Source organism: Poecilia latipinna, unplaced genomic scaffold (genome assembly GCF_001443285.1).
Source record: "Poecilia latipinna isolate Pla-1442-1.1 unplaced genomic scaffold, P_latipinna-1.0 Scaffold3299, whole genome shotgun sequence".
NCBI lineage: Eukaryota > Metazoa > Chordata > Actinopteri > Cyprinodontiformes > Poeciliidae > Poecilia > Poecilia latipinna.
The window spans coordinates 19,430-42,409 of record NW_015115915.1 but is presented as its reverse complement, the minus strand read 5'-3'; the positions used below and the strand labels follow the sequence as shown (position 1 = coordinate 42,409).

The following is a 22,980-nucleotide window of genomic DNA, read 5'->3' as shown; positions in this document are numbered from 1 at the left end:
TTAAATTAAGAAAAAAAATTAATATAGTAACATATTGCTATTTTCCTTTGTACTTTAATACAATGGAAAATATTTTTGGGCATCTCAAATAAAAAGAACATGGCATCAACACCAGTCTTTTACACAGGTGGAAGCTTATATATTTTCCAGCATTTCTAAAATATTTCTGTCTGTTTTTGTCAGTTTTCTCTGCATTATGTTTGGGGGTGTTGCAGTGAATGGATTAAGTACAAATGCCTGCCACACTTTTAATATTTTTATTTGACACATCACAGTGCAGAACTACTTTGTGTTGATCTGTCAAATAAGACCCTAATAAAATATGTTGCAGTTTGTGGTTGTAATTTGATATGATCTCAAAGGTATTTTTACTGACAAATGAAATGCTCTTTCTGTGTTACAATAATACGTATGTTTAAGCCCATTTGCACCCAAGATGCATCATTCAACAACCACATCAAAGCTTCCAACTCCAATTAGTTCAAGTTAGAATAGCTTGCACAAATTTTTCTCTTCAACTTCCAGCTGCTTAAAATGAATGATGCGTTTAGTTTACTACTAGGTGCAAAGTAATTACTGAGATTTTTTATTTCTATTTTGTGCTTTGATTGTTTTGGCGTACAAACTACTCACAGCAGGAGAAGAACAAAAATAAAATGAGTTTCACTTTTAAAATGAGTTTTACTTTTAAAATTGAGCAACGCTGAGTCTGGGCGGTGAGTGTGTGTGTGCATGGTTGTTTGACCTGTGTGTCTCTGTGTTGCCCTGCGACAGACTGGCGACCTGTCCAGGGTGTACCCCGCCTCTCGCCTGAAATGTTAGCTGGAGATAGGCACCAGCCACCCCTCCCGGCCCCACTAAGGGACAAGGGCGTAAAGAAAATGGATGGATGGATGGATGGATGGATGGATGGATGGATGGATGGATGGATGGATGGATGGATGGATGGATGGATGGATGGGGGTTTCTGTCGAATATGAACAGTGAAATGGTCCATTACTGTCCCCTAACGGAGAACATAAATGCGTTCAAGGATTTGTGTGTATTTCACTAATGTGGAAAACTGGCATCTGGAGCAAAGCATTTTGTCGGTGGTGAACAGGCTGCCTGCGGTTTATTAAGAGACACCAATCCCTTTTTGATGAATGGACGAGAATAAACAAGATCTACTGTAAAGTACTTCTGGATTCAAAGTAGATTATTTCACGAGCTGCATGTTACCTCATCATAATTCAAAAGTAAGTACCCTTATGTTCAGAAAATAATATGAATGTTTTGTTTTTTAATACTTTTTCCTTTATCTGAAAAACTTCTGTGAAGTGCTTTGGAGTCCTCTGGACTTGATTAAGTGCTATAAAAGCCATTTACTGTACCATTTACCGTGATGTTTTTTGTCACATCATTTTATTTTGGATAGGATAAATTATTGCAATGCTTTCTGCAGCTGATCCAAAATGTTGCCAGAGTCCTGCCTGAAGTCAACAAAATGTTTCATTCTACAGGTCCACCTCAAAAAATTACAATATTATTGAAAAGTTTCTCTATTTCAGAAACTTAATTCACTAAGTGAATTAAGTTTCTTCACTTAGTGAATTAAGTGATTCCTCTATGTAATTCACTTCACATAGAGGAATTACACACAGACTGATACTTTTAAGACTTTATTTCTAATAACTACAACGATTTTACGCTTAAAGGTTACAAAAACACATTTAATTTCTTACAAGATTGGAATATTACATCCGACCAATAAAAAAAAATTAAAAAAAACATTTTATTACTGAAACGTTGAAAAAATGAAAAGTATTAGATCAATTTATTTCCCAAAAGGTAATTTTAATTTGACAAAGGAGCTTCATAGGAATGCCTGTTTTTATGAGATGAACACCAGATCTTAAATTACTGCGTTCCTTCTCCATTTACAAAAGAATAGATTTGAAAGTTTTGGGAGTTTTCTTTCAGGCACTAAATGGTTTTGGGTTTTTAATTTTAATTTTTGTTTTTAACCTGTTACCTTATTTTCCTGTAAAGAAGTGCACATGACTGGGTGTTTCAGTGGTGCGGTTCAGAGGAAATTACCAGGCCTCTTTTTAAAGGCTATCCATGTTTTATTTTGTTTTGTTTTGTTTTTGTTTCTTTTCTTCAGTGTTAACTAATACCAGTCCTCCATTATGGCTTTCTTCATCCTCAAATTGTGACAATCAGTTGATTCATTTTTACATAATAGTGTTCAATAATAAATATCAGTAGGAAAAGTGAAAGCAATTCTGCCACATGCTGATGATGCACTTTACTTTCACATTTAACTCTTTGTTTTTTTTTTCTTTTTTACTTATTTTTTACATATCAAAACAAACAAACAAACATAAGACAATAACACACATATCATAGCAGACACATATGAAATGCTGTTCATTCCTCTTGTTCAAATCTAAGACACAGAATGATCAAAGTTCTACGATGAACAGAGACTTTTGAAATTATATTTTGAGATATAGTCCTCTGTAAAAGCATTGATTTATTAACTGTGGTACTTGTGAGTACGGATGTGCCAGTGATGCAAGAACATCCTCAAGAGTTAATTTTGCTGCCCCCAAGGGTATACACCTCTGGGTGGAGAGCCATGTGGCCAGTATCCAAAACTGACCCCAGCTGTTCGAGTTCCTCTCGCCTTTTTAGTGGAACATTTTGGCTTTGCAGTAACTACATACACATCAACAGCTTCCCGCGTACCTTAAACTATCCCTGGCGTGGTTAGACTATGTGCTGTTTTGCGGCAGGTCACGCCGGTCATTGTAAATCACCGCCCCAGGAGGAAAGAACACCATGTCGGGCACCGGTGGCGCGTTGGCCGGCACCAGCGGGTGTCCCTGCTCGTCCATCTCTGGCTTCGTGGTGGCTGTGATCGGCCTGATGGTGGTTACAGTCGGAGAGGTCATGCGCCAGAAAAGGTTTTTGAGCGCTTTTCTGAACTCCCGCCGCATCAGACAGTACAGGATGGGGTTCAGGCAGCTGTTGGAGTGCGCCAGGCAGACCGACACGGGGAAGACGTACACCTGCATGGTGTAGTACTCATACGTGAAGTGAACAGCGTTAAGTTTTATGAGGATGCCCCAGGCTGTGAGCGCCTGGTTGGGCAGCCAGCAGAGGAAAAAGGATAAAACCACGATGGTGACCGACCTCGTGACCTTGGCGCGTCGTTTCGCGCTGGAGGTGTTAATGTTCTTGGAGGTGATGAAGCGCAAAAGCAGCAGGTAGCACGCCGAGATGACTCCCAGAGGCACCAGGAAGCCCACCAGCACTTTCTGGGAGTGATAGAGTCCGAGCCAAAATTGCGCTGACCCGTTCGTCTCCGGGAATTTCACCAGGCACAGGTCCTCGTTGGATACGGTGGCGGTGGTGGAGTAAACCGCGTGCGGCAGGGCGGCGGAGACGGCGGCGAACCAGATGAAGACGGAGACGCACCGCGCCGAGCAGCAGCGCGTGCGCCGCCGCCTGCCTTTTAGCGCCGAGGCGAGGGAGCAATACCTCGCCACACTCATGGCCGTGAGGAAAAACACGCTGGCGTACATGTTCATCGCCGTCACGTAGGAAACTATCTTACACATGGCTTTGCCGAAGGGCCATGTGAAGTCCAGCGCGTTCTCCACGGCCCAGAAAGGCAAAGTCAGAACGAACTGGAAGTCGGTCACCGCCAAACTAGTTACGAACAGGTTGATGGAGGATTTCTTCCACACCTGTTTGGACTTCATCAGGTACAAAACCAGCAAGTTCCCGACCAGACCCAGCGCGCACACCAGAGAGTAGATCACAGAGATTGTAATCCTGACAAAAGCGGCGCCGTCTCCGACGAAATCGGTTTTAGCGAAGTCCGACATGTGGAAGTCCGCGCGCGAGCAGTTCGAAGTATTGGAAACGCAGCTGAAGTTGGCGGAGGCAGCGTGAGCAGTCCCGACCTCACCGTTGATGTCCGTCAATTCCCCAGACATTTTATTTTTTTATTCCCGAAAATCTTCAGTAAAGTCATTCTCTGATCCAACTTCGTGACTTGGGAAACGATAAAGTCCTCGGCGTGAGCGTCATGCTGGCTACATGTCTAAACTCTAAAATGATGAAATTACAAACAGGTGAAAATAAATAAATGAATGAATAAGAGCTTCTTGTCAGATTGTTGAGCTTGTTCTGAGGATCAGCTTGTGTTTGTTGCTCTGAGATTTTCTAAGCCTTCAGTTATGAAAAGGTGACCTGACGCAGCGCTCCGGCGCAACTTGGTGCTGTCCTTGGTGCTGATTAAGAGACACAAGGGAGCCAACTCCCGCCTAAATTTCATCTCATGCTAATAAATATGTCAGAGAATCGAAGGTTATCACGGCAAGGCATTTTTCAGATAATTTAGTAGCTACTGCTGAAATTTCACTGGCTTTTAAATAGAAATCCTCCCTCCCCCCTCATCTCTTTTTTTCTCTCTCTCTATCCCTCTCTCTCTTTCTCTGACATACACAGAGGTAAGAAGAGGCGGACAGAAGCACATGCAGTTATATAATGTAAGTAGAAGGTGCGCTTGATTGCAGAAACTTTTGACGTTTTTTGATTGTATGCCTGAACTGCTTGAAAGAAAAATAAATCTTACTTTTTATTTAACATATTTGTGTCATCCTTTAGATTTTAATGGGGAACTCCTATAGCTCAGCAAAATGTCTGTGAAGGAGTCATGTACTCATGTCTGATGTTCTGTTTTCTTTGTTTTTGGCCCCTCCCTGCTTTGTTTTTTTTTTTTTTTTTTTTTGCAGTACACGTGATCTTTGATGGAAGCCGCTGCGTTTGTTGTTTAGAGAGGTGGAGGCCTCCACCCTCTTCCAAAGAAGAGAAGTTAATCAATACGCGCAAGTTTATTTTTGTTTACAAAAATAGGCAGTCCTTTTGACCAAAGGACAGCCTTTGGTCAAAAGGTTGATAGACTGATAGACCAAGCCACCAGATGGCTTACGTCTAGTAAGCCGTCTGGCTTACCAGACGTAAGCCAGATGGTTTTTAGTCAGAGGCCCGTGCTTTTGCAGGAAAGTAATGACGCATGAGAATTTAATCAAATTGCCATATTTGCATGTCAAAATATGTAAATATTGACATTTATAAACATGTATGACTGGTCGATGCAGTTGTTGTGGGTTCGATTCCCAGTCTCGGACCACTTGCTGCATGTCTTTCTTTTCTCTTTCCTCCCCATCTTTTCTATCTACTAGAGCAAAGGTTGCTAAAAAGTTTTATTCTATACTTTCCATACATCGGCAGTACTCAATATACTTATACATGTCATGAAGTGCTGCTCTTACTTGAGTTCAATTTTCGTTTACTCTATCTCCGTGAATCTCCTTGCCTGTTCCTCTGCTTCTTTATGTCAGGACCCCTCACCAATAATCCACCATTACTTGCTGGCCTGTCCACCCTCCGGTGCTCCACCACCTCTCTCTCGCATCTCCTCCTGGAAGAAAGAACAAACAAATCATTACCCACAAGCACCACCTGTGGATCTCAGCCTTTGTGGGTATAGTCGCCTTTGCCCCCTTGGAACTCCAGCACTCTCAAACAGTAACCCAACTGCATCATCCATAATTTAAATAATCTCTGAGCCATATTCTACTTCTTATACTTGCAGCATACCTGCCCTACTCAGTGTTGTCCTGGATTTCGCCTGTGTTCCTGGAAGAAACTTTCATTCATTCAGCTTCATCAATAAGCTGTTCAAAAGTCTCTTTGGCAGCCATAATTGTTGCCCAGATGATGATCTCAAACCAAACCAACATGGCAGTTGTTTGGGCAGTAAAGACTTGAGTTTTAGATCACCATTGGTGGATTGGGCTTTTTTTTTTTTTTTTTAATTTAGCATGTCCTGCATCAATAGCATTGATTAGTCCCATCTGGGATTTCTCTAGGATTTATAGAAAAGCTCAGCGAGATTGGCATGACTGATATTTGTCTTCTGAGACAAAATAAAAAAGCACACCACTTGGACACTGACAATTTATTTCTGTGTTTTATATTAAAGAAAAATTAATGTAAGATTTCTCATGCAGCATAGCAACAGATAAAGAGGCTGAAATGTGATGACCTATAGCTGATGAAAACACGATCCTTCTCCAGAAAGTCTAATGGAGTGGGCGACTTCTGATGACACAAAAGGAACATCTGTGGAGATAAATGTGAGACTCGCACATACACTGGTGTCTGTAAGTCCAGCTTTCTGGAGTCTGTAGATAAACTCTGACAAAGTTTTCTTTCATTAAACAATTCACAGTTTGGCACTAGTGGATGTTGAGCAGATGTGACTGCATATGCATGAGCAAAAGTTGCTCGTACTGAACTTTGATCTTTTGCCCAATCGTTAGAACGATGGGACATATATATATATATATATATATATATATATATATATATATATATATATATATATATATATATATATATATATATATATATATATATATATATATATGAAGCTTTCTGACGAATATCGTTGTCATGTAATCTGTGCATATAGCTTTCCTGACTGAGTCTTGCGCTTCGTTTTAATGCTGACTGATAGTAATGAATTTGAGGGTTTTAGGTGACATTTTCCTGACTCTCAGTTTATGAAACTATCTGAAAACATCATTTGGTCTTCCATTTCTTTCACAATAAAAATGCACAGTGCACATCCATCAGCCAAAACACAATCGTCCTCATTTTGTCTGAAAATTTGCTGTGGGACACAGTTGTGGCGACAGCCTGGCCTTAATCTTTCTCCTGCGCGGTCTCTGATAACCCGGGCTTAAGGCATTACAGTGTCTGCTAAAGTCAGTGGCACAGACTGATACAGCTCAGTGCTGCAACTCTTTAACACACTTCAGGGGATAATTTGGAAGTGAAAGTCCTCCACCTCAGAAGAGCACAGATGGTCCACATTTAAGCAAGTTTTTTTTTTTTTTTTTTTTTCCTACGAAGCAACCCTGAACTAAAAACTTTCTGAACATTTAAAGACAAGTTCCAAAAAGCCATAATTTCCATTGACATTCTGCTCAGTATATGTCGTGGATCTCTCTGGGTTAGCATGGAGGGTGTGGTGTCTGACAGAAAGAATGTTTTGGGGGTGACTCTTCACTGTTCAACACTTTTTCCACCTCCTTTCCTTCTGTCCAAGCACTTCCAAGAGTGTGTTTCTCATGTGTGTTTTTGTGTTTTCCCTATCCTCTCGAGTGTGTGCCCTTCCTCTTGTCGTTTCTTTGACCCTGAACTAGATACCAAATGAAATGATGGGTCTGCCTGTAGACAGCAAGACAGAAATAAGTTGATTTGTTCAATTTTGTTTGAAAGCATCCAAAGAAATCAATTTGAATGTTTATTCACTTCATCCTCAGATTTCACAACCTATTGAAGTCACTCACAGTGTCTGAAAATAGTATTCACTTTTTGCATGTTTTTTTTTTTTTAAATAAATCTAAAATCTGTTTTGTGCTTTTGTTCTAAGCCACACTGAATTGGAACATTTCTCTCCAGTTATAAGTGTAAATCATTTGGGGCATAAACCGATCCAGCTTTGCACATCCAGAGACTTGTGTTGCTACGTCTATGACATGAATACATTGAACATTATGGTTGTAGCATGCAACAATTGAAAAGGTTAAATGTGTATGAATATGTTTGCACAACTGGGCTGCATATAACTTTTTATTAAGAAGAAAGCAACAAACAAGAATCCGACTCTTCATTTTCATCTAACACGAAAGAAAATACTTTTTTATCCCTCTGTATGTTGTACTTTCAGACACTTCTAAAGCCATTTAATAAGTTGTTGATTCAATGGAAGCTTTTAACATAAAGACTTTGCTCTAATTTAACATTAACCAGGTCTGTGCAGCCATATGCTTCACCTTTTGTCTCTTTCTGGATACTTATACATCCAAGATTATGACTCACGTCTCTGCTTTTCTCAGCTACTTCTTTACTTAGAAACCAATATCAGACCAAAAATGATGTTTGCAGTATCATAAAAACATGAGGAGTTCTCACAAAGGATTGGCATGCTAGAATAGCAGGATATAGATTATTTGACAGAAGCTTCCTAGAAGGCCAGACAATGAAGTAACAGAGAAAATGCTAGACACAAACCTCAATGTAACTTTGTGCAGGGTTTTAAAACTCTAACCAAAATCTTTCTCTTCTGAACACTTTTTGGTGGTAAAAACATAGAGCCCTGTGAGCACCAAAAAAAATTAAGTTTTTATCAATGTCTCTGTCCTTAACTAATTTTCTAAGGCTAAATCCTTAGTAAATGCCAGATGATGGATGTCCTACAGCTTCAATACACTCTGACACCTTTTAAAACTTGCCTCAACAACTGCAGCCCGGGACGCCCCCTGAAGCAACTGAGTCATTCTCCCAAAATTAATTTAGCTCTGCAAACACGGTGAGGCCTAAAATGAAATTTTAGTTTTAAGGTAAGGATTCGTTTTTCAGGTAACAATTGCTTCTGCTTTCAATAGAAACAATTCCTTGTTACAACAGAGCATGGATTACATTTAGGTTTTGCAGATCAAGAAACCCGAGGGAACTGCTGTGTGCTTGAAAGAAAAGCAAATCAAACGTTCTGCAAGAGATGCAAGAAGATGTTTCTTCTGGTGTGCAGCAGGCAATATTCAGGAATGATTATAGAAAATCCTCTTTTGAGTGAACCTAGAAATCAAGCATCAGTGATTTTAAATTAAAATGAATGTGGCTTAAAGTTTCACAACAAAGGATGATGGACTGGTGTTGTTGAAAATGCATTATTTTTGCTCCGAATTAGTTGAAGCATGTTTGATGAGAGAAAAGTTGCAGAATATAAAGTAAGGACTCATCCCAGCATAAGTTTGAGGTGCAGGAAGAGCTTGGGCTGTATCACTGGTGGAGGAAAGAAAAACAAACAGAGTTAAAATACTTGAAGGATATGACACGGTCTATAAAAAAAAAAAAAAAAGTTAATTGGGCGGGAGTTGCTTTTGCTTCTGGTAACAAAATAATGATCTCAAACAGACTTCAAAATCAACAACGTAGTCTCCTGAGATGTGCTAATGTGAGGTGCTGCCATGCTCTTACTCGACTTGCAGTTCCAGCCAGATGTTTTCACTCATCATCATCAGTCAGTTCAGTTCAGCAACATTTTACTTGTTCCAAAGGGAAATTAAATTTGGTCGTAACTCATACAATTGAAGTATTTTCAAAGGTTCGTCGTGGATGCAGTGTGAGCAGGAAGGATCTGACAGGATCTGTGGTAGCAGTCAGTCTCGCATTGAATCTGAAGAGGCCTCTGACTGAAGACTGTTACTGTATGACAGTTTCATGGCTGTAATGACTTGCTAACAGCTCAATTTCCAGGTGGCAGAGATGATATTCCACAGTAACATGTCCTGATCTGTCATGTTTTTTTTATAGGCCTCACTTTTGAGCATAGTTAGAGTTTTTATAGACATGTTTTAGGTGTTAAGGATGGAGCCATGCTGCTAACAATTTTAGTCTGTGCTTGAAACTGACCTTCAGCATGATGCTGCCTTTGCAATGCTCCACAGTTGGAGCTATGTTTTTAATTTTTGCCTCACTTTGCCTCTTTGAAACTCAGTTCTTGTCATTGTATCCAAACAGAATCTTCTTTTTGTTCAAAGACCTTACAAGTTTTACTAAGGAACCATTCGGGTTTTCCATGTAGACGATGCAAATTTTGATATCGATCTGATATCGGAGAATATATTGTTTTTCCAGAAGTTTCCAAGTTACAACAGAGTTGAGCCTAAGCATCGTCTGTGTTCCTATCCCATTTCCTTTAAGAGGACGGGTAACATTTTGAGTCAAATAGTTGCATTCAACTAGATGTTGCAACATCAACTTCAAAAGGCCTGCTTCAATCTCTATTATGGTTTTACCTGAACCCGGCTCTCAGCATGAATTGTTGAAAACCTTTGGAAAAATAGTTTCAACAAGAAGATTCAATGATATCTTTGTATATAAGCCAAATGAGGGAAAAAGGGTCAAAACTGGTATCAAATGAATACTGGTGAAAAACTGATTTTGTTGAATAAAGAGATGCTAAGATGCTAAAACATTTAATTAAGTACATAATTACTTATTATGATTTTTTTATGTTTACTTTAAATCTCTTGGAACAACCCCACGTCGTTATAATGAAAATGCATGATAAAATATTTCTGTCAGGAATGTTTTCTGCTTCTTATTAACACATTTTCTGCTGTTCATGTCTGATGGCATGCTGGGTTAGCTAAGACGTAGGTGTTGCTTGATCTGATGATCCTGTCTGTTTTTAACTCATGCTACTGAAACAAGACAAGTAAGTCACCATGTGTTGGAGTTTTATAGCTTCATCAGTTGTTCTGGCTTTTTTTTTTTTATTTTATCATAACATGATTTAAGTTGTCCTTGGAGGTTCTGAGAAGCCAATTAGAAATGGTAATAAATGCAAAAAGCAGTATTATGTGGGATAAAACTGGAAAGTTACTTACATTATAGGAGCTGTAATCAAAGGAGACATCTTTTTTGGACCATATGTTTATTAAAGTTCTTGTATAATGTTTATAGAAAGTGTTTTCCAACATTCTTCCTAGTTCCATTTGAGAAGACAGGGTAAAGCCATGGACACCAAATCCTTTGCATTACAACAACAAAAATCAGCAAAGGCAAAATCCTTTTTTCTATTTGTAAAGGATCAAAGTTGAAGAAAAGAAAATCTCAGTCACCGGGCTAATGTTCTTTAGTCAAACATTTGCCCTTTGCCTTTATTCCGAGAGCAGTCTGCAAAGATTACCAGGAAGGGGGGAAATCCGGGAAATGCTCTGTGACCGGAGACATCTCTTTAGTATCACCTCCATCGCTTCCAGCCACAGATACCTGCTCTTAGGGTAATTGTTTCCTGATCCTTCAACTTTTAAAGGCTTTCTCTGGAGGACGGCCGGATCAATTTAAGGAGGAAGATTAATAGATGCTGCATCATCTTCACTGAATACAGATCAGACTTCTTTAAAGCTCTGTGAGATGTCCGCTTTGCACAAAGCAGGAATTTAGGTGGTAGGAAAGTTGTCATGCTTCCTACGGCTACGTCTGGCAAAAGCAATATCAAAACCATCGCTATTGCCCTGGATGCAAATATACAAATTAGGAGAGGTAATGACTCATACATCAAAAGCTCACTGCAGCTTCTATATGAGAAAAAAAACACTTATGGGAAACTAAATAGTTATTTAAACAGTAATCAGGAACACATAGTCACAGGAGGACCCCCCCATCGACAAATGGAAATGAATAGCAGACGTCCTGTTAAAATTGAACTGCGTATGACAATGGGAAGGATGGGTTCAGCAGAAAAACACTGGTTTTAACATTTCACGTTCTAGTCAACTATACCAAAGAAACCATTCCCTTCGTTAATGTGTTTTGATGTTGTGTTCAGTAAAGTGTTTGCTCAAAACACTGTATAGTTAAAAAGTCCAGGATTATCTTCAGTTTTGTCATGTTTTTCTTCTGAGCAGCCAGACTTCCTGGGCTCCTTTGCTCTTTCCCAAGACATGTTCCCAAATCCTGTTACTGTTGTTTGCTCCTTGAAACTAAGGAAAGTGAGCAAGCAGAGGGTAAAAGAAGAAGTGTCGGGCATTTCAAGAGCTCTATATGGAAAAGAAGAACTCCATCTTTAACGATTTCTTTCAAAGGTTTCTTTATAATATAGGAACCTTTGAAGGACTGATTTTATGTTGTGTATTTTAAGATTGTAACAATAGATGACTGAAATACATCTTTGCATAAAATAAAATATTCTCCCCTACGAGATTAATTTGGGCAATTTTGTGTTAAGTTTATAAAAGTATAAGTTGAAAGAAGTGTTTTTGTGCGATAAAGTTCAACGTGTTTAAGTAAAAAAAAAAAAGAAAAATAGTTTATTCATGTAAACTCATACTTCAGAAGGGAACTTTTGAAACACCGTCAGTGCTGAGACCTTTGAAAGGCTGCGGTAGACTGCTGACCTCCAGTGGCCTCTATGCAAACTACAAACAAACTAGAACGGTTTATAATTCTCCCTCTATGAGTCACTGCATTCATTTCCAGCGCTGATCTGCGATATGAAGCCGTCCCTGTGCTGACTTATCTCTCAACTATTTGTTAGGCTCTGCACAGCTGTCAGAGCAGAGCAGCGTGGTGCCAGGAGAGAACAGGTGGAGTCGTTGCCATTCAGGGTGAAAACTGCTTTCAGATGATCCTGAAGTCACATTTGCAAGCACACTGAAACTAAACATGCCTGGATTGTTTGAGAATTTTTTTTTTTTTATCTAGTCCAATATAAACCTGCTTGGTGAAGGGTACTCTGGTCTATGTCAGCAGTCACATGATGAATGAAGGGCAGGATACACCCTGTGGGTAGGCTGTCTGTCCATCACAGGTCTTGATCAAACATCTACATCAATTTCAATGTTATCTCTCTTATCAGTTTTGTTTTCCGCTGACACGCCCCTCATAGAAACTGCAGCATACCACAGATGTCACTGTTTTAGAGACAGTTTCACTGATGCAGCAGTAAAACATTCCAAGTTAATGATGAACATTGCTGTGGATTTTTTAGGCACGGGTTGATTAAATGTCACTCTAAATGTGCAAAGAGAGAGAGAGAGAGAAAAAAAGAAAAGATAGCACAAAATCAGCCAAAAAATGTTTCATGAGACTAAAATAGACATTTAAAGAAATATTACCGCCTTGGTAATACAGAATAATACAGCAGCTGAGATGAAACACGTGGCTGAACTCTTGAAAACAAAGAGGAACATGTGAGTTGACTTCTTTCAATTCACAGCAGAGGTGGTACTGTTATAGTTTAGTCTTTAGCGGCTTCTGGGTGAAGGCAGGTATGACAGAGGACCATAAAAAGTCACATTCGCTGGTGTAGTGTCGAATCTAGCCTGTGTTACCGCACCATGGCAACACAATACTGTAAAACTATAAACACTGATGGCTTCTCTGTGTGTCTGATTTGTTTCCATCACTAGCCAATTGGGTATTATATTAATTATTAACATAATTATTATAGCAACCTACAGGAAATGAAGACATTGTGATATGTGAAGACGTACAGGTCTGGAAAAAATAGGAGACCACTGCACTGAACACCACTGAAAACCTCATGGTTATTAAACCAAATACTGATTTCTGAACTCTTCCTGAGTTAAAACATCAGTATTGTTGTTTCTAAGTGAACATGAACTTGTTTCTTTTGCATTATTTGAGGTCTGAAAGCATCTTTTTTTTCCTTTTTTTTTTTTTGCTATGTTGACCATTTCTCATTTTCTGCAAATAAATGCTACAATTTTTGCCTTGAATTTGGAAGACATGTTGTCACAATAGTTCATAGAATAGAAGAACAATGTTCATTTTACTCAAACATATACCTATAAAAAGTAAAACCACAGAAACTGATCATTTTAACTGATCTCTTAATTTTTCCCATGGTCTAATGATCAGGTAGATGAACAAACCAGTTGTAAATGAAATTATTTGTCTTTTTGTTGATTGGGGATCTGTATTGTTGTTATCAGCAGAGCTGTGAGAATGTATTCTTATTCTTATTCTTATTCTTCTTATTATTATTATTATTCTTATTATTATTATTATTATTATTATTATTATTATTATTATTATTATTATTATTATTATTATTATTATTATTATTATTATTCATTTATTTATTTATATTTCTTGAAAATTGCTATAAAAGGATTCTCCAGAAATGTGAACTATCGTCTTTTTGCTTTGCAGAAATATTTTCTTAGACAAACTGAGGACAAAGCATCTGCATATATATAAACATATACATTTTTCAGTAAAAGTAAAGTAAGCAACAGCATGTTTATGGATATAAAACTCAGAGCCAGATTTATCTGAGTCTGAGTTTATGACTACATGGTTACATTCTGAAATCTCAGTGAAAGTTTGGCAGCTGTGAAACAGAGCAGCTCTGTCAGCCCTCGCACACAGACTCAGCTGTTCTGTTCTGTAGCCTCCAGGCTGCTCAGCTCTAAACATACAGATAAAAAAAAAGGGCCTCCAGCACAAGATCTGCTTGTCCTTTTTGAACCGTGTGGTTAACGTAGCTCCGACCTTAACGGGCCTCTTCTTGAATTTGGTCATGCACACGAGTAACAATATCGTCTGCGATCATACGTGGAGACGTGGCTCTGCAGTGATAAGTTGAAAGTGATAACTGATCATTATGTGGCACATAAAAGCTAGTCAAGCAGTAAACAAGCCTGCTGCTGCAGCTGTGTTACAATCTGTATAAAGGTTGATCTCTGTAGCTCAGTTTCCCTAAAAGGACAGTAGCTTTCCTCTCATCTCACAGTGTAGATGCCAACCTGACGGAGTGTTACCATTGGCTGCCAGCTGGCTTCGCAGCTTTTTCCAACATAGCAACAATTTATTTAGTGCTGCGTGGTCAGCAGCACTCGGCGAAAGGCCATGTCTGTTGCTCCACAACTTTTAAAACAAAAGCCTCCTTTCCAGCACCCAGGCAGCTGAACACTCTTCCCCAGTTCATATTTATCATAAATCCAGGAGGGCATCTTCTTCTTGGTTTTTTGTTTGTTTGTTTGTTTGTTTGTTTCCAAAAGCCTGTTTAATGTTCCAAACACAGCAGGTCTCCAGAAGGACAAGAGGAAGCTTCTGAGCTTCTGTCACAGGTTGACATATTTTTCTGTGAAGCGGTGTTCCTCGTCGGCCTCGATGCTGACCAGGGTCCACCAGAGGCCTCCTGCATTTACTGTGAGCCTGCAGCCAGAAGCGACCCCGTGCGTAAACATGTGATGCCTAAAGGCGTCTCTGACAGAGTCTTCATACTGAGTTGATAGGTGTCAGCTCTGTTGAGTGTGATGGACTCGAGTCCGGCATGATGCGTTTCCCTGTTCCGTTTCTCAGCTCCTCCGTCTGTCTTCTCCTCCGTCCCCACAATCTGCACCTGCGACTGAAAACAACAGAACTATGGCACATACCGCATGTGGAAGGCAACAAATGACTGCAAAGCCAAAACCAAATATGTTCAGCCTCTGCAGTAAGACGTTAAAGGAACAGCTTGGCTAAAACTGCTTTGTTGCAAAAGTGGGATCAGAATATATACATTTATATATTGTTTTAAAAATATGCATAAATAAATATGCATAAATAAATATGCATACATTTATATATATGATACATACTCACTATTATTTATCATAATGAGCATTTCAAACATTTTGCAACAGTTACATCCTTTTGGATATCTCTTTATCAGCTTTGGACAGTTAGACACTTTTTTTTTTGCTCATTTGTCTTTGCAAAAGTAGTTAAATCTCAGCTTGAACATCTATGAATTTCACTTGCTATAGAGTTTCGATGGACTTTAACTAGGCCATTCTAACTCATGAACGCCCTTTGCTCTGAACCATTGCTTTGTGGTTCTGACTGTACATCCAAGGTTGCTGTACCACCACAACTCAAGTATTTTTCAGCCACTCGCAGCTTTTCTTCCGGGATTATACCATATTTACTTCCCTCCATCTCCCCGTTGAATAAAATAATCCCCACAGCATGATTCTGCTATCACTAAATGTTGTGGTGGAAATAATGTGTTCAGGTGATGTGCAGTTTTATTATTCATTTGCACACTGTTTAGCATGTACCTCGGTAAGTTTCATTCTCTAAACAGGACTTATTGTAGCTTTCTTTTTACGATGGCGTTCTTCTTGCCACCGTCTTGTGTGGCCTGACATTTAGGCAGATACCCCTGTTTTCTCAACTCCTGACGAATGTTTCAGATGTATCAAATCAAAAACTTTACACTTCAATTTCTTTCAGAACAGTTTCATTCTCACAGCAGATAGGCTGCTTAGCAGTCCATTATAATATATTGAATAAATGCATTTCTCTTCGTACTCAGCTTCGCTTATTTTCATTTGCTTTACTAACTACATTTAGTTTAATTGTTTTTATCTTGTCTGTGTTGTGTAGCAGAACTGTTTGACTTTTCTATTTGGTTTTTGTTTCTTTTTTAATAACATTTTACTTTGTTGCTGCTCAATTGGTGTCTTTGCTGTACTCATGTATATTCATTTTTGCACATAATGTGTGTGGTGTAGCTTTTCCTTTAACTGCCTATAGGAGGAACCCTGTTTCACTATGAATAAAAAAAATAAATGTATTTAAAAAAGTCTGATAATATTTGATGAAAAATAAAATAAAATTATACATTTGCTGAGTCAAAATCTGGACTTAAATACTGTGTAAGCAGTTTCCTGGTGGTTTAATTCATTCATCCATGTGTCTGAACTTTTTAGTTAGGTCATAGTAATCTTTCAACCTGGAATAAAGGTCAATAGGACTTTCAGTCCAATAAAAATAAGTCTGGCTTCCAATAATCCATTCACTCACTCCACCTAATTTATAAACTGTGATTTTAGTTTTGAGAAACTTTATAGGCAACAGTTCTGAAAACAAAAAAACATGTGAACAGAGACAAATATTGAGTCCTAGAAAGATAGTGTCTTAATGATTTTACAAATCTCATAGGAGGTTATTTTTGCCAATATATATATTTTTACAAAATCCCTCCATGATCTCATCGCCTGTGTTGTCCGGGGTTTCTGCTCTTATCCACTGCCTGTGTGGAGGAGCTTCGGGTTTTGGTCCCACGGAAGCTGGGTGAGAGTTTGGTGTGGAAACGCTTGAAATTAGAAAGGTGGGTTTTTGTTGGACGTCTGTGCTAATCGTGGGCTGGATCCACAACAAACTCCATGTTCAAGACAACATTGTTCACAAGTGCACTTGGTCCCAGTCGGCCTAGGGCTAAAGGTCAGTGATTGATTTTGTAATCATATCAGACCTGCTGTGTCACTCAGGTGCAAAGCTGTCAAGAGATTCCCCTGTAGTGAGTTAGAAGCAGTGGCCGGAGAGGCTGCTTTTAAAAACTCAGGTTTATATGATTGTTCTCTGAACACATCAACGCAGATGTGTTGCTGCAGGAAGGCGGGAGGCAGTGAAAACATATTTTTAAACCCCATAAAGCACTGATTGAAAAGAATAATCATGGTTGACAACTAGGTCTATGAAGGCCAAACTGTTCCTTTAAGAAAAATGTACCCATATTGTTAGAAACTATTTTATCTTACTGTGAACAGATGCAGATGGAAATAACGAGGATCATCAACAGCAGAAGCACTGCAATGGCGCAGCCTATTATGATTTGTTCTCTGCGACCAATTTGCAGGTCCAACGTCACATATTCACACCTGTGACCGTGGTAATTGACGTAACACCTTAGACAGGGAAAAAATGAAGGTTTAAATGTTTAATTTTTCTATTTTCTTCTTCTTTTGTCACTGTTCATACGGTTCTAAATATAAATATTATCTGACCACATATTTCTGATAAAATTCCCATGTTTGTTTTTTCTGGATTCTCAACAAAGCTAAACTTCATTGTCTAATCTGTTTTGTTTTTTTAACATTTATATTTATTAACATTTTGTAGAACTATTTCTCACCTGCAGGATGTTGCCTTTTGTTCCTTAATGTAACGACACTCTCCGTGGATGCAGTAATAAAGCAGCTCCTCAGGACATTCTGAGAAGTGGCCATTCGATTGTTCTGTATCTTTCTCTGCTGGAGAAATGAAATTACATGACCTCTTAGTAAATTCATTGTTCTCATTGTTACTAAAACAAATTCTCCAACCTACTAATGAAATATAAATTATCTTAAAAGGACTGCATCTGTAGCTTACCAGTTACAAATCGCTTTTATTTGATTTCAACTCTCATCTGCATTAGCAATGTTTTTAAGCACTTTTAAATGTCACTGATAAGATCTCAATTGTTATTATTTTTTTATTATTTTTCTTGGTTAAAATGACTGTTAAAACTTCTCAGCTAAGTGCATGACACTTGTATTGAAACGGAACCTGTATTTTGTTGAATATACTACACAAAACCTGAGATTTACAAACAATTTTTAGTTTAATGTAATTTTTATGCTTCTGACTATTAGTTGATTGATTTCACAACAGTTTAAAGTTCTTTTAATCCCTGTTCTTTGAGGCTTCCTTTTTTTAGTGTAAGATCAGGAAAATGCTTTCATTGTTAAAGTAACTAGCACAAGATTGAACCATTTGAAAGCGTCAGCATGAGGATTGCTTTTGCAGAAATGTACAAATATTTAAAATGGGAGGCTGCTTTGAACATATTTGAGTAATTTCTAATTCGACATATCCAGTTTTAATCACGTGCAAATAAAAGTGCAACATCTATTTTATTTCTGGAGCTTTGTCACGGTTTGTCAGCTTGCCACTATGACGTCAATTCTCACCCTCTGCCATGACCTAATTTATTAATAGACTGTTTGCAAAACGATCCGGTCCAGAGAGGAACGCTATTCAAATCCGCTAAGGCACCGGTGTCGTAAAAGACTCATTATGCACACAGCTTCATCGGTGTAATTCTCCGCTAAATTAAACATGAAAGTTGGAATTCCCATTCTCTCAACTATGTCCCCACACACAGGTTTTTATTTAGCTTGCTAACTAATGTGCCCTGGAACAGCTGCTGAACTTCTGACCACCAGTTTTCACGTTGCACTTCTTGAAAAGCCGCCGCTATCTTTACAACCTGCTCTAGTGAATTTGTCCCTCAAAACAAATAAAAAAAAAAGAAAAGAGAGAGAGAGAGCTCGTGAAAGGATACTGCCCTCCAGGTGACATCAGTGAGTGCGGTCTAATTGTTAGCTGAAACTTGAGAACACGCTAGCAGACATGACCCCAGAGGTCATGAAGATAAATGTGTTGGCAGTCTTATTGATGGTTAGCCAACATGACCAGCTAAAAGCAACCTTCACATTTGGTGGCAGTTAAAGCAGAGGAGCAAATAGTTTGCATCGTCTGGGTTATAAAACTGAAAAATAAAAATAATAATCATAACAATAACTTTGTAACTTTGTAGTACATCACCTAATTATAACAAAAATGCTGCTGTGAAAACCAAGTGAAGCATGCTGCATTCCTTACCCGTTATTGAATTTCCCACACATTGGCAACTACAAAACTAACCAAGAGGCCACAATCACATCGTCTGTCGGGACCAAGTTGTGGATTTTTGCATCTCATTTCAAAAAGTGTTTAAGCAGAGATGGCTTGGACAGTTTCATCTTTCACATCCAGATGTTAATTTCTCGGTCAAAACAATGTCAACAATATCTTTCTTGCCATTTATCGATTTTCTTTTTGTTTATTTATTCTAATTTTATGATACTTCTGGTAAGTTCTGTCATGTGGCTTTTGATAATGTAATTGTATTTTTATTTTAGATGTTATTGTTTATGTTTTATATATTTATTTCAGGTCACTGTAACTGTAATGTTTTATTATTATTATTATTATTATTATTATTATTATTATTATTATTATTATTATTATTTATTTTTAACTGTTGGACAGCCTTTAGTGAAGTATAAAGCACTTGGACAGTATTCATTCATTCATTCATTCATTCATTCATTCATTCATTCATTCATTCATTCATTCACTGTTAGACCTTCCATACTAGAGTAGATTTATCTACCATTAGTTTATTTATTTAACAAGAGTATCTTAGCGCTTCCTAGAAGTAGGAAATGTTTAGTGGCAAGTCTGACAGATTCTGCGTCATTAAAGCAGTGGCATCTGAACTATCCAGTTTTTAATTATGCACAACCTTTTTTTTTTTATGGATTCGATTACACACAGTAGAAACAAACGTGTCGTTATTGACTTGTATTGCTAGTATTCTTTAGCACTGCCACAATCAGTTCATTTTCCAAATTGAACACACTCAATTTTGGGAGTGTTCTCATTCACAGATCCGGCAGCAAATTCCTGTACCTTCTGTTGAAAATGAGTCATTTCATCTCCCATTTTCATTGCAAACAAAGTTGCCAAAGGTGAACAGCTAAGAAGGGGAACGTCAAAGCCTTCGCGGCTTTCAAAGCCCATAATCCCGTCACAGATGACTGCCACTATTTACCTAGACTGCTTTGACCAGTTCAGTGTCTGCTTTGATGATTGTGTCAATTACACCTTAATGCTCTTTGTGACATCAGAGAGGGATTGTCCCGTCTCTACCTGTACAGTTGTCTTGACAGACGGATGCGGTTTGGTTGGAGGACCCGTCGGTGGCGTTCCATTCTGCCAGACAACGTTTCCACAGTGCTAGAGCTGCAGACACAAACACAAACAAAAAGCCAGTCAAACACACACATACACGCACACACGTGCACACACACACACACACACACACACACACACACATGCAAGTGAGCGCAATAGATACTATTATGCTCACTTGCTTTGTGTTGACACATCAGCTAATTTGAGACCACATTCCACTTTTTACAGGTGCATAAAAGTTGTCACTCTCACTGCCTGATTTTATAAACTCTCAGAATAAATAATAATTTGTTGGGGAATGTTTCACACTTCAGACAACAGGATTTAAAATGTCATAATTAGTGGGGAGTCAGATAATATAGTGCTGCTTTGTAAGATCTTCACTAAAATGATTAACCAAGTCCAAATCTTTTTACACATGTTAGTAGTGGGAGAATAATGTCTCAATTCAATTTGAACTGAACCAGCTGTCAACAGAAAATTGTCTCAAGAACTAATCTATAAAATTATTTATTTGCAAATTTTACTAGACAAATGCCTCCATGTCTCTAAACTACACTATAATTAAGTTGTGAAGAAAGTTGACCACTTAGTCTAACACATGAGCAGAATAATAGTTAATCCTACCTGTTAGTAGAACTACATAGAGTCTGTGCAACTTTGCCATCTCCACACTTGATGGAAATTCTTATTTGATTTATGAAAATTCACAGACATATGAGGGAAAGAGAAGTCCAAGTGGCTTAAATCCTTTTCAGCGGTCAGTGACTTTTGGAGAGGGAATAGACCTGTCGCAGAAGTTTCCCAGAGTGTCCTGTTGTGGTTCGTCATTGATGGCAGCCACATCCACAAGAGTCGGGGGAGAAAAAAAAATACAACAACATACGCACTAAGATCCCAGCCGAGAGCACCACTCAGGACTGCAACAAGACTGATCTTCTGCAGTTTGTGAGTCTAGAGAGGGAGGTGTCAGTGAAACTTAACTCTGCACTCTACTCTCCGCCCACACCTTTAAAGGAGAAGACAAAGCTATTCAGTGTGTTCAGGTTGTTTCCTTTTCTAAAAAACAAGTCCTTTGAATACCTGACCTTGTTGGAATGAAACGATAGGTGGAGCAGCTGTAAAGGCAACCTGCTTACCACAGAAGCACTTGAGACTCTATTTATATACTTTTTGTTGCATTGTGTGTTAGAGCTGTGCATGCTAACTAAACTAACAGAATGCAATAAACAAAAAGAGAGAAAAGATGTAGGAGGGCAAAATGAGACTTTTCAACAGATTGTTGCAATGTTGGGGCTTTTTGTTGTTTGAGGCCGACTCCACCACAGATTAAACGGAGTGAGGAGAGGATTATATCCCAGAGGCTATGAATGGAAAGGTATATTTTCCTTCTTTATCTGAAGCTGTAGAACATGCTCTTCAACATTAAAACCCCTTAACTATCATGAGGATACGTGCGTGTCCTCATGGCTTGCACTTTTTTTTATGTGACTGTTAAGGGGTTAATGCAGCTTCATATGTATTTGGACAAAAAATATGTTACAATCATGAGTTACATCAAATAAATCATTGTATTTATTCTCTTTATTATTGCTATATTAACAAAAAAATATATGTTTGAGTTACTTTGGTGATGCATGAATAGATGATTCATCTCTAAATGATTGGATTACTCTGCAGAAACACGACGTGACCATTATGTCATTGTATATATTTAACCACCAGATGGCATCGTTTAACACTTTCAACAGAGAACAAGTTGGGAAATGTACAACTGTAACAATAAAAACTAAAAAAAAATGTTTTTATTAAAAATGCAACATTTCCTTAAATTGAATTACTAACAGTCTTATAAAATAAGGTTTGGTCTTTTCTTCTTTTTTTTCTTTTCAGCCACAACTAAATGTTTCAGATCACCAGGCATATTTTAATAACAGAAAATGGTTACTTTAGAAATCGCAAACTTTAGCTTTCCAGTTATTTAATTTATTAAGTGGATAAAAGTTACTGAGTTACATATGTGAAAACTAATAGCCTTCCAATCCTGATATAACTGGCTTTGCAACTTCACTGCCATCAAGCATTTGAAACAACAGATCATATATAGTGGGAGGAATAGCTCAGCCATGTTGGAGGATTTTTGAGCGTTAATGACCTACTAAGGTCACAGTCAAATTTAAGTCAGTACTTTGACTAGAAAACGCATCACCTTCATTTTGACTTTTTTCAAGACGTTCGGTGATGAACTTCTGGTTGCATAACCCATGAATGTTCAAGCTTAAGTTCACAAACTATTAGCTGGATGTTCTGCTTCAGGATATTTTGGTACAGGCAAAACTGGATTCCCAGATCATCATCAAGCTACGACCAACATGTTTTGATTCCTAGTATGATCTTTTTTTTTTTTTTTTTTTTTAAATACTCCATTAGTTTGAAAAAACACACTTTGGTTTTAACTGTCTGCAGAATGTCTGCACAAGTTGGTCCTTTACAAGAGAGTTGCAAGAAGGAATCCATTATTCAGTTTTAAAAATTGTTGCAAGCCATTTACAGTTTTCATAACCCTGCAAAAGAATGTGATCTGGTCGCATGAGACCAAAGTGTAGCTTTTTGTACTACATGCAAAACACCATGTATGAAGGAAATGGTGATAGTGTGTCCAGAGTAATTGCACAACATTCTTCTTTTCATCTGCAGGGACAGGAAAGCTGGTCAGATTTCATGAGAAGATAAATAGAACTAAATTACTGAAGAAAAGGA

At 38.2% G+C, this 22,980-nt stretch overlaps 2 protein-coding genes across 2 annotated transcripts; both read right to left on the bottom strand.

Annotated features, from left to right (window-relative positions):
• Positions 1-2,111: 2,111 nt before the first annotated feature.
• On the bottom strand, positions 2,112-4,661 carry rxfp3 (relaxin family peptide receptor 3). The gene has a single exon (XM_015023393.1). It carries the CDS (start codon positions 3,987-3,989, stop codon positions 2,760-2,762), a length of 1,230 nt encoding a protein of 409 aa, XP_014878879.1. The 5' UTR covers positions 3,990-4,661; the 3' UTR covers positions 2,112-2,759.
• Positions 4,662-13,886: 9,225 nt separating this feature from the next.
• On the bottom strand, positions 13,887-22,519 carry btc (betacellulin, epidermal growth factor family member). The gene is made up of 5 exons (XM_015023391.1): positions 20,848-22,519; positions 20,176-20,268; positions 17,570-17,687; positions 17,196-17,342; positions 13,887-15,016 (listed from the first exon to the last, which is right to left on the bottom strand). Exons 1-5 carry the CDS (start codon positions 20,885-20,887, stop codon positions 14,887-14,889), a joined length of 528 nt encoding a protein of 175 aa, XP_014878877.1. The 5' UTR covers positions 20,888-22,519; the 3' UTR covers positions 13,887-14,886.
• Positions 22,520-22,980: the final 461 nt, after the last annotated feature.